At 32.4% G+C, this 17,521-nt stretch overlaps 3 protein-coding genes across 4 annotated transcripts; 1 reads left to right on the plus strand and 2 right to left on the minus strand.

Annotated features, from left to right (window-relative positions):
• The first annotated feature begins 387 nt into the window (after positions 1–387).
• Positions 388–5,172, plus strand: LOC105670968 (leucine-rich repeat protein lrrA-like). Of its 2 annotated transcripts, XM_067355051.1 has the most exons (8): positions 388–1,484; positions 1,678–1,745; positions 1,808–2,217; positions 2,369–2,593; positions 2,725–2,949; positions 3,080–3,307; positions 3,439–3,734; positions 3,843–5,172. In XM_067355051.1, the coding sequence occupies exons 3-8, from the start codon at positions 1,900–1,902 to the stop codon at positions 4,102–4,104; spliced, it is 1,554 nt and encodes a 517-aa protein (XP_067211152.1). In that variant the 5' UTR covers positions 388–1,484; positions 1,678–1,745; positions 1,808–1,899; the 3' UTR covers positions 4,105–5,172. The 2 variants fall into 2 exon arrangements, with proteins under 2 accessions (XP_067211152.1, XP_012220174.2); XM_012364751.2 differs by having other exon boundaries at positions 1,678–2,217.
• A 1,234-nt stretch (positions 5,173–6,406) lies between these two features.
• Positions 6,407–14,647, minus strand: LOC105670974 (vitellogenin-5). The gene is made up of 16 exons (XM_012364759.2): positions 14,197–14,647; positions 13,675–13,713; positions 12,798–13,096; positions 12,565–12,705; positions 12,321–12,497; positions 12,063–12,205; positions 11,463–11,840; positions 10,939–11,267; positions 10,087–10,706; positions 9,000–9,880; positions 8,715–8,844; positions 8,407–8,643; positions 7,932–8,285; positions 7,326–7,653; positions 6,856–7,147; positions 6,407–6,780 (listed from the first exon to the last, which is right to left on the minus strand). The coding sequence occupies exons 1-16, from the start codon at positions 14,213–14,215 to the stop codon at positions 6,591–6,593; spliced, it is 4,557 nt and encodes a 1,518-aa protein (XP_012220182.1). The 5' UTR covers positions 14,216–14,647; the 3' UTR covers positions 6,407–6,590.
• A 1,650-nt stretch (positions 14,648–16,297) lies between these two features.
• On the minus strand, positions 16,298–17,504 carry LOC105670979 (inosine triphosphate pyrophosphatase). The gene is made up of 2 exons (XM_012364765.2): positions 17,366–17,504; positions 16,298–16,909 (listed from the first exon to the last, which is right to left on the minus strand). Exon 2 carries the CDS (start codon positions 16,906–16,908, stop codon positions 16,336–16,338), a length of 573 nt encoding a protein of 190 aa, XP_012220188.1. The 5' UTR covers position 16,909; positions 17,366–17,504; the 3' UTR covers positions 16,298–16,335.
• Between the last annotated feature and the right edge of the window lie 17 nt (positions 17,505–17,521).

The following is a 17,521-nucleotide window of genomic DNA, read 5'->3' on the forward strand; positions in this document are numbered from 1 at the left end:
TCATTGTGTTTTTTGTTAGTTCTATAGAACTTTATTGGCAGTATAGCTCTACATTCTCTTATAAATACAACAGATGAAACAGTGTAATTTGTTTATTTAAAATAACATGAAATAAGATTTTTGTTTAATGCATTGGCAATTAAATAAGACATTATTTTTATACAAAGTACATTAATATCAACAATTTCTAATGTTTTCTGTTATTTTTGCGAAACTTGACATTTTCTTTATTTTAAAAAGGAGAATATCAAACATTGAACAAACAGATTTTATAAATTTTTCTGTAAATTAGTAGCACAGTGGTACAAAATAAAGGCGTGATTATAATAATATTAGAAATTAAAAATTTAGGCAGTTTTTAAGAAAAGAAATAAGAAAGCTAACAGTAAGAAAATTTATTTTTTGATTGCTACATAATCTTTGCAACTTTTCAAAATTTAATAAATTTAACATTGAAGAGAAATAACGTTTCTTTTTCGCCAAAGGAGCTAGGTACTTTATCTTATCTTCCATATCTTGTATTTTTGCACTTTTTTCGTGGAAAATTCACTCGATCTACATGAAAATGGCTCAAGCTATTTTCTATTAGAAATAACTTATTATACTTACAATTAAACATAAATCATAATTATGTAAGTTAAACAATGCAATATAAAAAAATTATGATATTTTCTAAATATGATAATATTATTATTTAAAAAAATGCAACATTTCGTCAGCGTGATAGTTGTAAATTATCGTTTTTTCAGTAGAAAAGTGGATTGAATTATTATAATTCATAAATTATATGGGATATTTGGCAAATTTGCTTTTATTTTATTTGGATTCTATGTCTATACATGCCAACGTACTTTATTTGTATTAATTATTTATTAATTTAAGTAAATCACACATTCTGTCAATTATTAAATTTTATTTATGTTAAGAAGTCAAATTATTGTAATATGTGTTTGAAGCATGCATTGAATGATCAACAACTACGTTATGACATACAATTCAACTATACAAGACTGTTTACGATTTGTGCAACATAGAGTATTAATTTACGAAAATAACTTCCTTGATACATACATTATTTTTTTATTGCTAGCTTGATACCCTTATAAATTTTTCTGTTGAAATATCAAAATAGAAACACGCCGCAATGCATAACAAGATAAACTCTTTTATTCGCTATCATAAAAGAATTTTTCTTTAATTAAGTAATAATTCTTTCTAATTCATTAATTATATGTCAATCCTACAATATAAAAATCGTTTACTTCGGCATATTTCAATTTTATGTAATCTTTAGCAAAAGCGCGTATGATTTTCCCCACATCGGCACACAAAATAATAAACATCATTGACTTTATGTTAGCTTGGACGTATGTAACAGCAGTACACTTAGCAGCTATTACATGAAACAGATAACCACGTTTTACAATTCGCATTCTTATCGTTTACAAGCCGCTTTCAAAGAGAAGAATAGGAGAAGAAACAAGGTAAAGTTCACCATATGTTTAGTTTAGAATTATTTTTATCGGATAAGATATAATATCAAATTTATATGAGTCAAATTAATTTCAACATACATTTTATAACATCTTCTATATCATAGCGACATTTATACTTTGTAGATCTTTTTCATCTTGAAAAGACATATTAAAGTAACATTTTTTAAATATTTTTTTTTAGATTATGAATAGAAACAGTAGAAATATAAAGAAATTGTTCATTTGTCAAGAATGATAACATTTTTTCAAGTAAGAGTCAAAATACACAACTCTGTTCGATTGAATAAAATCTATAACTACACTTTTCACAGAAGGATTGTTCTTGTATCACACAGCATTGAGATATTTTATGGCATATAATATTTCTATTTAATTCAATTTTGAATTGCATTAGATTTTTACAATGATGCAAAATAAAAGTATCGTTCAGAAAACATCCAATAAAATAAGATGTGATAAATTATTAAGGAAGAAAATAAGGTCGTTCATCGTAAAAATATCTTTGTATGGTTCTTTGACCATGCATACGTTTCGGAAACTCGTAAACGTAACTTTACACGAATGTAATTTTAATTTCTTACCAAAAGAGTTTGGTACATTACATCATCTTCAAGAGATTACATTATCCAGCAATAATGTAAATACTACTCAATCTGCATGGGAATGGTTAGAACAAATTTCTATGAGAAAAAATTTAAAGTTGGCAATAACAGATTATGACGTAAGTTGCACTATTTACTTAGTCAGATATTATGATATTAACTATTAATTAACAGAATAAAGTTTTTATCTAATAAATAAAAAGTTACTTTACGTTTCTTTACTTTACGTTACCATTTATCGTTATATTAATGAATCATTGCTACTTACAGCTACTTAATTTACCTTTACAAATCACATGTTTAAAAAATCTCACAACATTAGACATAACTGGGAATAAAATCGATTCTGTACCAAAAGAGTTTGGTAATTTGCCTCTTTTGGATCTTGATTTATCATATAATAATCTTGGAAGATCTAAACAATCTGCATGGGAATGGTTAATGCAAGCTCCCATTAGAAATAATTTAAGAAAACTCAACTTAAGTCATAATTATGTAAGTTGTAATATCGAATTATTAAAATATTATGATATTGATTAAAAAATGACATTATTTCTTAAAAAACAAAAATATTAAAATTACAGTTATTATTAACCGTTATACTAATAAATTAACTTTATTTATAGATCACTACATTACCATTACAAATTAATTGTTTGAACAATTTACAAATCTTATTTTTATGCGAAAATAAAATCAGTTTCTTACCAAAAGAATTTGGTACTCTGTCTCAACTAATAACACTTGATTTAATGGATAATTTGCTCGGAAGATGTAAGCATGCTACGTGGGAATGGTTAGAAACTGTCATTAGAGATAATTTATTAGAGTTAGACATAGGCTGCAATTTTGTAAGTTGTGCTATTTAGTTGCTGGCATTTTATTATTTTAACTGGTTTAATAAATTGTTATCTAAAGATATAAAGTGTAGCTTTAATAGAATCATTTATTGAGATATTAACAATGTATTATTATACATAGTTGACTGAATTTCCATTACAAATTACATGTATGAAAAATCTACGGTGGTTAGACATAAGTGAAAACAAAATTGAGTTCTTACCAAAAGAGTTAGGTACTTTGCCTCATCTTACTTGTCTTAATCTCACTTCTAATCATCTTGGAAGATCTGGTCGCAATGCATGGGAATGGCTAGAGCAAACTGCAGTGAGAAATAAATTATCAGAATTGTATCTGTGTGACAATTTCGTAAGAATTGCACTACTTATTTATTAAAACATAAAAAATTAAAATTTTTGTACAAAAATGCAAAAGATTAATTTATATTTATTATCTAGTAATAAATTAGTAATAAATTATGGATTTATTATTATTTCTAGTTAACAGAATTACCACCACAAATTGGAAAACTAAATGTTTTAACTATTTTGAAGCTCACCGGAAATGAGTTAAAACGTTTACCACAAAGTCTCGCAAATCTAAAAAATTTGAAAGAGCTTGATTTGTGCAACAATTATTTGTTATATTTACCAGGAAATATGGCACATTTGTCGGCGGATATAGATGTTGATGACAATCCATTTAATTTAGATTACGATAGTGATGATGATTTTACTATGAATTCGAAAGTGCCTAGTCTTGTGGATTGTTCAGCTGATGTTATCCTGAAATCTGGGTTTGTTGCTATTATTTAGATGTTTTTAATTATATTTAACTTGACTCTTGAAAAATACTGTAAAAATCAAAATAATTCTAGAATTTTTAATAATTTTAACGATTATAGATTAAATTGCATAAACATATTACCTCAAATATTGGTCAGATATTTGGATGAAAAAAAATATTGCTTTTTTTGTGAAACTCCATGTTTTTTTTATTATGAAAAGCGCTTCATAAAATTTTCTGAGTATGTCAAAATATTGAATATTAAATTTGATGGAACACCAAATATTATGAATGCAAGTTTTCAATGTTATGCTTGTTCATCAGAATGTGCTGAAATTATGGATTTAAGAGGTTATGAAGTTATTATTGGAGTTATTTAAGAAAGCATGATTAAAAAACTTCTTAGACTTAAAATTTACAGCAAAATGTAACCTATATAGAAATATCTGACATATTGATTTGAAAACTTTTAAATTTTAGTTTTTGACGCGCGAATATGCTCATAATATCGATATTCATCGATATTATCATTTTTCATACATTTTAAAACACAAAATTATATATATATTTATTGTTTGGATTTCATAACTTTCTTACTTGCAAATTTTTAAACATACGTAGAATGACTAAAAATAAAAAATCTTAAAACATCTTACAGATTGTTTTAATTAAGAATTTTGAAAAATCTTGAAAACTATATACTCTTGAATTTGTATATTTGTATATACATTTGTGTGTGTGTATACAGTATATTTATATGTGTGTATATGAATATGTGTTATTTTATGGAAAATATTTCACACATTCATGACATTCAAACATCAAGACTTTCAAAGCTTGCAAGATTTTTCAACCATAACTGTCTTACAAAATGTATTGAGATTTTTAGTTTTTAACTCAAGTTGTCTTGGAACAATTTAAATCTTATTATATATATATATATTTTATACTATATATATTATGCTATATATATATTAGTATATTTTTTATAATAGCAAGCAAGATGCACATATTAAGTTTTTCTGCGCGAAAACATATGATACAACTTTGGCAATTAATTGATTAATTTTTCAATATTTTTGTGTATATATTTATTGGTCATAATTAAAACTGTGTGTCTTTTTGAAAAACAAAATTAATACATTTTTTTTAGTAGCGTTAAAGCATGTATAATTTTGTTGTTGTTCAATTTTGAACAATATTCGGATTTTATTTGACTATTTTTGTAACTTTTTTTATAACATACATGATTAGTGAAAATAAAATCTTAAAAAATTTAATTGCCATATCTGTAATAACAATGACCAATTACTAATGTATTAATAATATATTATTATATGTAGTTATTTGAATTATTATTACAAATCGGCGAGCTAATGTTTATCAAATTTACTTTGTAACCAAAATATGCAAAAATACTTACCAAAATATTTCGAAAATTAAAAATTCAATATGTTCAAAGATAATATTTTGTTTTATTTGCTTAACACCCCTCATGAGTAAAAGGTGCTTAGTTTTTTTAAATGCTTAGCTAGATTAATTTTGAATTTTAGGTTTGTTGCTTTTATGTTACTATTTATATTCTATATACAGGGTGTCTGTCATAAGGTGTCTCACCGAAAAGATGCAAGTAGATCTCATTATTCTGAACAAAAAAGTTCTATACCATTTTGTAAACAACCACGTAAAATTTTGAGTAATTAATTAAAAAAGATTGGCCAATAAGTGCGCGATCGGGTAGTGGGCTGACCGTAGCTGCGGTGGCGGTAACGCGCGCCGTTGTTAACACATCTGGGCGTTCATCACCTGCCCGAAACGCGCGACTGCTGCTCGCGACAAATCGGGCGGAAGACGGCACAAAAAAGCGACGCGTAAACAATAACTTTTCGTCAGCCCACTGCCCGATCGCACGCTTATTGGCCAATCTTTTTTAATTAATTACTCGAAATTTTTCGTGGTTTGCAAAATGGTATAGAACTTTTTTGTTCAGAATAACGAGATCTACTTGTATCTTTTCGGTGAGACACCTTATGACAGACATCCTGTATAATTTGACTTTTAATATATGTAAACGCATAATGATAATATGTATAAACTGCTTGTACAACTGCATGCTTTTATTACGATTTAAAATTCTTCATAAATTACTTTCTGTATGATGTATTGTAGCCATTGAAATTTTCACAGAAGTAAAGTTTACAAAAAATTATTTTAATGTATTGTTTAAATATTATACTTATTTACCACGTTGTACTTGTATACTCGTGCTATTTGAAATCTTTATATAAGAGTTCATCTTTGCTATGATAACGATAATGAAGAAGAAACAGTGAATAAAGATGATAGTGATAATAATGATAAAAAAATTTAATAATAATGAAGAAGAAGATTATGCATATGAGGATGAATGATAAATTGTCAGAAAATGGTCTAAAGCACGTAAAAAATACAAATTTTAAATTTTAAAAACTTTAGTTCTACTTTTTTGTCTGCAACAATTTTTCACCGAATTTCAGTGGTTTAAATGTTCGATTTGAGTGGACATTTATTTAATAAAATAATTGTATTTGATTTTATCTATAAAATTACGAAATACTCCAATGTTTGGAGAAATACATTATATGCAAATAATATACATATTACATATAGTTAGATCGAAGAAATAACTAAATTAACACTAAATTATGTTGAGAGTAAGAATTTATTACATATTGTTTCTCTTTATGCTTCTACAATGTCATTCTTACATTTTCTTATGAAATAAAATTGTGTTCTACATTTGTGTAAATAAATCTAGATAATATTTAATTGAATTTAGGTTTTGATAAGAATAAAGTGGTGCTATGGATTCAAATTATATTATGAGTTAAAGATGCGTGGCAGTGTAAATCTTCGGAAGTTTCTCTTTGTGCGTATTGTCCATGTGGCCGCACATTCCGGTTATGTAACCTTGTAAATCGGTGCTCAGCATTAATGTTACACTGTCAGATGTCCACATTATCATTATCGGCACACGTTGAGATTGGATTACAAGGTGCTCGTTGTTTTCGGTGATTCTACAAAAATTCATATTTTATTTAGATTGTTGTTTGAACTCCGCACTCAATTAATTGATCATTCATTGCACTTACTTCATCGCGTAAGATTTCGGCTCATCCTGCGGGACCACAATTCCTTTTTTGTGATCGATCGTATTGCCATCAATGGAAACGACGACATCAACGTCATTCGGCATAACTTCCATCTCATGATCAGCAACGTAGACTTTCATGGCTAGCTTATTATTTTGTACAGATTTCACAAAAACGGCGTACGTCTGATCAATGTGGTCGCTGGATACAAGAGTCCATTTATCGGTCACCACGAATGGCAACATGCCGTTTTCCAAAGTGATCAGACTTTGCGGGTAGATCGTACAGATCTCTGTGAGGAAGAAATACTTAATGAAATTGCGTAAACCACTTTTAATATTATTTATGAATAATTGAAACATTTTGCAGACAAAAAGTCACATTATTTTGCTCTGTCAAAAACTTTCGAATGTCACAATATTCACATAAGTAACAAACACACATAGTTTTGCAATCACTAAACGACTTACTAGATTGGTCCTGCATTACTTTGTACAAGTTCGTTACGGAGAAACGAGTACTGTCCATGATAGTGTGCCATACTGGATGCGATACCGCTTTATTCACTACTATGCCCTCGAAGTTGGTTGATTGATGCAAAGGAACTTGGACATATTCGTATCCGCTGACCGGAGTGACGACGGTTGCATTGACGTGACTCAGATCGGAGGAGAACTCAATAACCACTTGCGCGTTACCGCTCGGAGTACGGTCTACGATGTATCTCACGTACGGCAAGTGCAACGCACGAACGTGATCGTCGAATTTGTTGAATTGCGAGAATACTTGTATCGGTACCTGAAAATCATTATCATTTTTTTTTTTTATATAGCTAAATACAAATTTATAACATTTATTTGGATCGATCTGTTTTAATTAAAACAATGACTTTTACATTCAATAAACGACACAATGGACAAAGTTGAAAAATTTTGATTGATAAGAGAAAAATTAGGAAGTCATTTTATCGATTTTACGATTATGATTTTAAGATATTCCTGTTTTCTTTTTTTCTTTTTTGTAAATTGTTATGGAACACAGTTATATTTGCTATTATCTGTATTATTTTTCTTTACCTTTTTATATGATGCGTTAATGGTGTATTTTTTCATGGTCGTGTATTGTATGCTCTCGTGGACGCAGTTCATGGTTTTGGGAACATGATTCTGTCCTGTTTGGAATTGCGGATTTTGAATGTCCTTGACGCAAGCACCGTGCACGCTATCGTGCGCCATTTGCTTCTTCTGCTCCTCTGTCATCTCGCCTTTGACAGATAACACGATTGACATATCGTCGCGGACGCATTTATCTTCGTCCGTGAATCCTGCAGTGATGGTCATCTTTGTGTTGGTCTCCTGCTTATGCTTGATGTCGACTTTCAAGGGATCAGTTTCTATGACCGGGTAGGTCTTTTGAGCGTCTATGCAAATCTAGAAGCGAAAAGAAATGGCATGCTATATTGATCGATTATATCGATTAAACTTTGTTGGATTTCTTTTACTTATTTGCAATTTAATTTCACTAATCTTACAACTATGATAATCGTTGTACCTTTAAATTCTTCTCTCCTGGCGTCACTCTCGTCATCTGAACTTTGACATTGTTGAGTGTGTGTCCCTGAGACATTTCAACGTTCACGTTCACATTCCATGAGCGAACGGATTCGTTCGTGGAGGCTGCTTTAGCATCGAGGGTACCGCGAATGTTGATCTTATTGCTGTTAATCATGTGCATCTTATCGTAAATGTGATCGACGTCTTCTACGTTGACTCGTACGTTCAAATCGACCTGGAAAAAAAGAATGAGAGAATAAGAACGTTAAAACCGCGTTTCTTAGATCAGAATCTTTATCTATTTACGTGCGAAGTAGGATAAACGATGCTGGGCTCCATTTTCATGACCCTTCCGCAGTTACCCATGTCCGGTGAAATTAAATCGTTGATGAATTTTTGACGGATACCCATGACGTATCGTTGGATCTCCGAGCCCCTGTCAAACAAATCACCGCGTGACAACTTTTCTTCTATTAAAAAATTATATCAACAGTTAAAATTTATTCAATTTGATTCTAGATTTAAAAAAAAAATTACAAGCCCTAATCGATAATGATGCAAGTAGAATAATAATGCTATTTTAATACTTACCAAGTGTTCTTGTGTTCCGGCGAAAGCGCACGTTGCCACTCTTGAGCGTTGATCATTGGGGTGACGTTGTTCTCACAATCGAAGATCGTCGTGCTGTATTTGAGACCCGTGTCCTTGGAGTCCACGGCGGTGTGATAGTTTTTCTTCTCGCCGGTAGTGACGACCGTGTGATGATGGCAAGTAGCGCAGCTGACTTTGAGAACGTCCTGCTCGTCTTCAGTAATGGTCACCAAGTTCTTCGCGTGAAATCGCATTCCGGTGTGCGATAATTTGGTGATTGGCAATCGCGGCATGGTGACCTTGAGATTCTTTGTTTCATGATTGTAACCGACACTCATCTCCACGGGCATGGCGACGTCCAAGACGGTTGCACGGCGAATCGAGTGCCAGACGTCGGCAACAGGGTTGTAGATCGACATGACGTATTCGCCATGCTTCCAGATGCGAGCGTCGACCTCGAATTTCATGTTCACGGACGGTTTTTTGACTTCGGTGTGAATATTGTTGAATTTCATCGACAATAACTGCGGCATCTTGGTGCTAAGAACTGCCTGCAGACCCATGTCAGTGGGCACCTGCATCTCGTAAAGGGTGTCATATGTGATTTCCTGGACATTGCCGCTCATTATCTGCTTCAGATTAACCATTTCGTTGAATATGTTCTTGTAGGTATTTTGATCGTAATGATTGACGACGACTACATGACCGTTAAGCGTGATGCAAACGTCGATGTGGACGGGTTTCCTCGACGGCATATCTTGCGCGGCGCGCATCAAAATGTTCTGTACATTCTTGTTATTAAGATTTTCGACCGTGGTGCCGATCAGTTCTTTCTTGACCATCTTCATGATCTCATCTAAACCGTAGACAGACCAGTAAATCTAGAAAATTAATAAAAAAATATGTATATATAGAAACCGCTTGCATGCGCACGTATACGCATATAAATTCTTTGCATGAATAATTGTTTGTAAAAAATTAATATTTTTCTTTATAATGACATTTTTTTCTATCCATAAGATTTAAGAGAGAGATATTTTTTATATCATATAATCATATATTTTGTGAATTTTAGCGTATTACTTACGCCGACTTTCTCGACGGGCTTACGAGCCAATGATGCGTAATGTTCGACGTATCCAGCCTGCGGCACACCGGTCATTTCGTCAAGGACCCAGGACATTTTCCAGGACTCACCATGTTCGTATACAGGATCGGTGTAATCGATCAATTTCTTGGACGAGAGCACAATGGTGGTCGGTCTTACTTTTGTAAAGCGCAAGACTTTTCTGGCCATGTCGCGGACCGGCGTGAGGCAAGGGTCTACAGAATTGGCAAGACCTTTCAGTGTAGTATAATGATAGTTGTACAGATGATGATTTTGTTCATGGACCATGAGCCAGTATATGTTCATGAGTCGTTGTATGTTCGGCAGCTGGCTCATCAAAACGTCATAGGCGACGATTCTGACGGGCAGCGGCTGAGTGACATCAGCGAGAATAGGCCAGAGCAAGTTATGGGTATATTCGACTTTATCAGCGACTGCTTTCTTGATTGCCCAGATTGCCTGAATGCGAATATGATGTGGGTTCTCGGATATGGAAACCTGGCCGCGGATAATCGGCTCCAAGAGTTTTTCGATGCCGCCCACTTGGACGTTTTTCATCGCCATCAGATAAACCATTTTCATCTCATACGATTGCTCGTCTGGAACATTTACGAAAGTCATTATTTTGTCATTTTGTTCAAAAAACGATTAAATTAAATAAAAGATTCGGAACAGTCATACATGAAGTTCATGATTTGTAAAATTTACTTTAAATATAAAGTTATATTTAAAATGAACCTTATAAATCAACATGTAAAATAAATTTTATAAATCTAGATTTATTTTCGCTGATTTCTAATATTTAAGATATAGATTTAATGTAATATTTACTCTTAACGTGATCGAGGAAACGGTGTACGTATCTCTCGAGAAGAGGATTGACGATTTCGCCCTGCTGATGTATGAATGTCTTGCGGATCAAGATGGAGAAGCAGAAAATGCTGGCCTTTCTTACTTCCATTGATACAGTGTTGCTCAATTTTAACAGATCTTCCATTTCCAGAAGCAATCTTTCGCTGGGTACCTTGACGTGCATCGACAGTTTCATTAACATCGCAAAAGCAGCTGCATCGGTTACTTTATGTTTGCGGATGACATTTCGCGTAAAGTGGCAAGCAGCGGTTGTGCCCACGGTTGGAATCATTCGCAGGAAAATGTTCCTTTAAAATCACAATTATATCATTTTTAGCAAGAAAAAACAATATTTATAATTTCTTGTCATGATAAAAAAATAACTTACGGTTGTTTTATGACACATAATTTATATGTTTTTTAACATAAAGTTATTAATTTGTAATATTTCTTTGCTTCTTTGTGGTAATTTAAAGTAAGAGATAATCGTGTATTTTACTCACTTCATCGTGACTTCCTTGGGTGTCTTCGGATCCTGAATGGCGTTGTAAACTTGCTCCAATGAACCCAGATCCATGTAGCTCATGGTATGTTGCAGCCTGTTGATAGTTTGTCCGTGCTTCCATTCGGGTTCTTTGGCTTCCAAGTGATTTTCCTCAAGATAATCAACAGCCTCCATCAACATTTTCTTAAGTTTAGGAATGAGCGTGTCCAATTGGACAATGTGTCGTCCATGAGTAAGATCTTCGGCAGCATGAAGAGCATAATTTCCCATCGGCTTGTTGAAGGTGAGATCGCGAATGATAGGCACAGTCTGGAAGTTCCCGGCGGTCAGAGGGGTCTCCGCCACTGACTCAACGGAATGCAAATTTAGAGTAGTGCTGAAAAATAAATGAAAAATTAGGAATAGAATAACATCAAATCTATGATTTGTAAAATTTATTATAAATATAAAGTTAAAATATGAGTTAAATATAAAGAGTTTCTATAAAATAGATTTTATAAATTAATATCTACAATGAATTTTATAAATATATTATAAGAAATGAAATTAGTACAACGCGGTGCAATTATAATACATGCAATTATGATTGTATAATTACTTAGTCAAGAGATAGTGAGCTTCAGATCGGGCGTTGTAAGGGAAATAATTGATGACCGAGTGAGCGACCAGACGTTTAATGATAACGTCATCACCCCGCTGTTCGATCTCAAAAACTCTTCTGGCAGCGCTGGTCATATCATTCTATTGAAAAGGAGAATAAATTAGCTGTAATCCAATTTGAATCAGAATTTAAGAAAACAAAAATATTTACTTAAGTTATAAACAAATTTTTGCAGACAAAATAATAAAAATTTACCACAGACTCGACATGACACTTCTCGCATTCAACATGATCGAAAACACGCTGAGCAAAGTGACTGCAGTTCATCAGATCGTGCATTTTTCTGACCACAAAGACATTGTTGGTTTCCGGATTCACCGGGTTTTTCGGAGAAACGTCGTAGGTGACTTCACAGGTGCCGTGAATAGTTTTCTAGTGGTAACAACCAAAGAGAACATTAGACACGTTTCGCTGGGTGTTCCCATCAGTCGTTACCTACCTCATGCGTGACAAAACTGTGTGGTATCATCGGGGTTTGCAGTTGTACGTGAGCTAAATCCAGTTGCAGCATCGAGGCGATACTTTGCTTGATGTTCCTCGACCAACCGCTCTCGTTCTCCGGTATTTTGACGCCTTCGAACTGAAATCCAACATTCAGCAGAATGAATCGCTCGTTTTTCACAGACGACTATCATTCTTTTAAGTTGTCGCATTAAAAATTTAGATGTTTACCTTGCCATTTTCGTTGTAGACAATCACAAACGGCTCCTGGATCTGCTGCGCGGCTTCTTCAAGCTCGTGAACCACTTCGACTGGTCGATGATGTTCGACCATGCCATTGAACATGCCATACTTTAGGTTATTTAGTTTGATGTAGTAAGCATTATTCAAGGACGGATCATTGGCATCCTTCCTTATGTGAAGTTGTCCAGCGAGAGCAAACTCAGACGCGTATTGCACTGGCTCAACAATCCCAGCTTTCACATCGGCGTGATAGTTGTAAATCACCGTTTTCTCAGCAGGAAAGTGCACTGGAACATTGTAATCTTATGTGTGATATTTGGTAAATTAACTTTATTCTATTCAGATTCTATATCTATACACGCTAATGTACTTTATTTGTTAGTAGTTGTTAATTTAAAAAAAATAACACATTTTGCCAATTATTAAATATTATTATCTACATCGAGAAGTCAAATTATTTTAATAAGTCTTTGCACGTATTAAATCATTATCGTTACGACATACGTTGTTATGTACACTTAGACTACACAAGACTGTGTGTGTTTACGAAGTGAGAGATTCGCGACGCAGTGTATTAATATACGAAAATGATTTCTTAGAAGAACATGTCATTTTCATAGCTTGATACTCGTATTCGCAATACATAACAACAAAATAAATTTTTTTAATTATTAACATAAATATTTTTTCTTTAATTAAATAACAATTCCTTTTAATTCACAAATTATATATGTTTTTACAAGAAATTTTTAATTTTTTTTAAACAAAGGAATGTAATATTACTAAATGTAAAAATTACTTGTAACAATCTGTGAACAATTGTTTTTCTTACTCTTAATAAAGTTAAAAGAAAACAATAACTTACCCGGAACCGCACACGCGGCCGCTAGGCACAGCAGCAATACTGAAAATATAATTTATATAATGCATTTTGCACTGCAAATATAAAAAGTATTTTGTTAAAAAATTATAAGAAAATGTGAAATTTTAATTAGCAATTACAATACTATAATATACTTGTTTAATAATTATAACATTTTATTATATATCGAAGAAAATTATATATAAAAATATAGATATAACTTTGTTAGGTATTTTTTGCAAAAGTTTACACAAGATAAAAAGAATATATTTTTTTCTTCTTTTTATTATCAAATTTGTATAAATATGCGATTAAAAAGAACAGAATCATCGAATTGAAGACGGCTGAACAATTGACATTTAGACCGATGTAAAATCGCATAAGAGACACAATTATACACATTGCACTTGTTGTCAAAGTGGTGAAAAAAAAATCAGAAGAAAACAAGTTCCATCGGAAAGCATCACGGAAACTGATTCAGACAAGCGCGTAAACACTTCTCGCATTTGTTAGCGAACGACTTACCGGTAAGGGCATTCATCATAGCGTGGCCCCTGATGCGAGACTGGTAGCGTACGCGAGATCCTTCTTCTTTTATAGGATTCGTAATTGATGTAAAATGCAATATAGTACATGGAAACTGATAACCCCGAAACGAAAAGGTGTTACATGTAGAAAGAGAGAAGAACAGACAGAGAGGATCGTGCTGGTATAATCAAGGAGATAACCCCTTTCGGGCATCGGGCTACAGCTGTCGCGCCTGTTAACACATAAAAACGTATATACGCGTGTATATTAAAAATAATTTGCCTATCAGACGTGCACATCTGACCGATCGCAATGCGTCCGTCTCCGCACTTCTCCGCACAGTCTTCTTCGAGGAAACAACAGGAAAACTTCTTTTTTTTTACAGAATCTCTTTGTTTGCGAGCTATTTTACACGCGTAAAAACGTCACAATTTACGATGATTCCATATGTATCGAAAAACACTGACTGTCGGCCACTCCTGAGATGGACTACTGCGATTCGAGCGGTCAGCATCCCAACGATAAGATAATCACATCAGCTTACGAATTAAAAAGTCTTTGGCAAGGCCAATACGAGTATAGATTTGTACGTAGAAAATGTTATTAATTTTAGAATGTGATTCACCACTAGAAGAGTTTAGCAATTTTATGTGAAATATGTGCGCGCGATAAAACTGCTATTACCACTAGCAGAAAAGTGATAAGTGGCGAATGATTTGCAATTTGTAATAATCATTTATAATTTGCTTGTTTCCACGTCTATCAATTATCAGAGTAAAGCATTCCATTATTATTTAACTTGCGACAGCTATTATTTTTCATAACGCACTTTTGTCGCATGAATAATTACCCGTCAATAATTACACTTACTAAGTTAAATGAATATCTCTTTTATTGTGTACTTTTCCATCTGTCAATTAAATAATTATCAGCGGTCTGATAAAACTAAGAAAATCAAAAATAAATGCATGTTTACCAGCGCTTTTACGTAACTTGCTGTATATTTATCGTTTGTTATATATATAATAAATTGTGCTTATTGATCATTTTACATTTGCAAGTAATGCTCTTCTTTTTATTAGACCATAATTATACTAAACAATAAATATAATTTAATTTTCTGTTGTAAGCGTTATATTAGTACAAATTGAACTAGTATCACACAGCTGCTACTGATTTAACTTTCTTGAGCTTTATAAATGGCTATTTTATAAAAATGTTTCACTAGAAATGTTGCATGTAATAAAAATGCGTTTATCAGTGTTATTTGTGATGCTAATAGTTACAAATGCATATCTCTTATTATAATAATCTGTTATTCAATGTTTTAAGCAATAACACATTTTATCGCATTACTTTATTTCTCTAATCTTTTCTCATTTTTATTTTCCACGCATTTACTTTAAATAGTATTTACGCAATTGTATGCGTCTGTAATCGCGTAAAAAGTTGAAGCTACGATGATTTGCAGTGGTTATTATTGTACACAATTTACAGTTCAAATTATAAGTGCTTGCGTATAAGAGGTATCGGTACGGTTCGCATGATTAACAATATCTTCCACCAGACGATTATAATATATATGGTTTCATATTTCAACTTATTGCATCACGTAAAATTTGCAAGGTGGAAGTCGTTCATTAACACGTCGCGTGATTTATCGAAATTAAAGTTATCAGATTTTCTGTCGCGAGGTATTGTAATAGTTTCAAGGTTGCCGGCAAACAGTTCCATATGTTCCGGCACGATTCGACGACTATCGCTGTGTGACAAGACGACCGTCTTGTCCGCACATTATTTTTGACGAAGAATCACCTTTGATAAATTGAACGGATATCGAACGTTAACATTATAGGTCAGAGTATAAGTTATAACACGAAGACAAAACAACATATATTTGTCAGAATTAAACATTATAATAAACGCGGTCGAATCAAGGTTGATGCAGTAAATGAATCTTACAAGATTAATTTAAATGTATAAAAAACTGTTTTCTATAATTAATTATATTGCAAAATTATAATAAAAGGAGATATTATTATCAATAAATAAGCATGGAGTTATTCGGAAGAGGAAAAACTTGAAAAAGGCAACAAGATTCATGGGAGAGATAATAACTTTATTGTGCGAATACGATTATATCTTGTCATTGTTTATAAAATAATCTTTTAATTTTTCCAGTGCCTTGCTGCGATGAGAGATTTTATTCTTTTCTTCCTTTAGCAATTCCGCGTAGGTCTTATCGTAATTTAGCGGCTGAAAGCAAGGATCCCAGCCGAAATCTCTAGGACCTCGTGGACTCACGATGATGCCTTGAGTTCGACCTTGGAATAGGAGCACCTCGTTGTCAGTTTCACCGGAATGGTAGGCAAATGTGCAAACCGCTTCCGCTGATTTGTCTTCCCATCCATCGAGCATCTTGTGGAGACCTTCGGGGCCCAGCTTCTCAAGAAACCACTTAATATAAGGCCCCGGAAGACCCTTCAATGCGTTAAAACAAAGACAGGTATCCTCGATAATCACCGGACCTTTCACCAGGTTCGCCGCGGCTCGACATTTATCTCGACATATGTCATCTATTTCGCCTTGATATTCGGGTAGATCGATTTTTTTGCTCGTTATCTGCCGAGGGAAATTTTTTCCTAAAATAGCAATAAACTCTTCTAGTTTCTTTGCGTTGCTCGTGACAAAAATTATAGGTTTCGACATCCTGTAACAAAATAACCGTTAAATGTGACATATATTATATCAATTAAAACAAAAATTCTTTATATATAATCAATATTACTTCATTGAAAAAATCTATTTTTACTACATTATATTTTGTCTTAATAAATATTTATAATTTATAAAACATTAGTTAGAGATTTAATTATAAACTATATTAGGAAGAATGTTTTTACTTTACTTGTATTTTACTATATCTTACAAGAAATATAATTTTATTGTAAACTTTATTTTAGTCGTCTTTTTTTTAAAGTTACGCGCGATTTTTAAGTTGGTACTATCTGTCTTGTGTAATAATGCACACTGATACATACCGTAGAATCTAACACGCTAGACTTCTATTTTTATGAATTAATTTTAATAGGATATAAACGAGATATGTTTTGAATAATAAATTATTTTTGTCAGATATTGTTGATGCATAACAAAATTGTATTACCTTCTTAATTGAAATAGTTTCACGTTAAAACTTGCACCTAACCAACAAAACTGAAGTGACAATGCTGACAACACTGTAACACTGACTTTTCGATCATGCTTGCCAACTTTACTCGAATGAATCGCAAAAGACAAATCATTCTTATTCACAAACCAA

The sequence above is a fragment of the Linepithema humile genome, chromosome 1 (assembly GCF_040581485.1).
Source record: "Linepithema humile isolate Giens D197 chromosome 1, Lhum_UNIL_v1.0, whole genome shotgun sequence".
NCBI lineage: Eukaryota > Metazoa > Arthropoda > Insecta > Hymenoptera > Formicidae > Linepithema > Linepithema humile.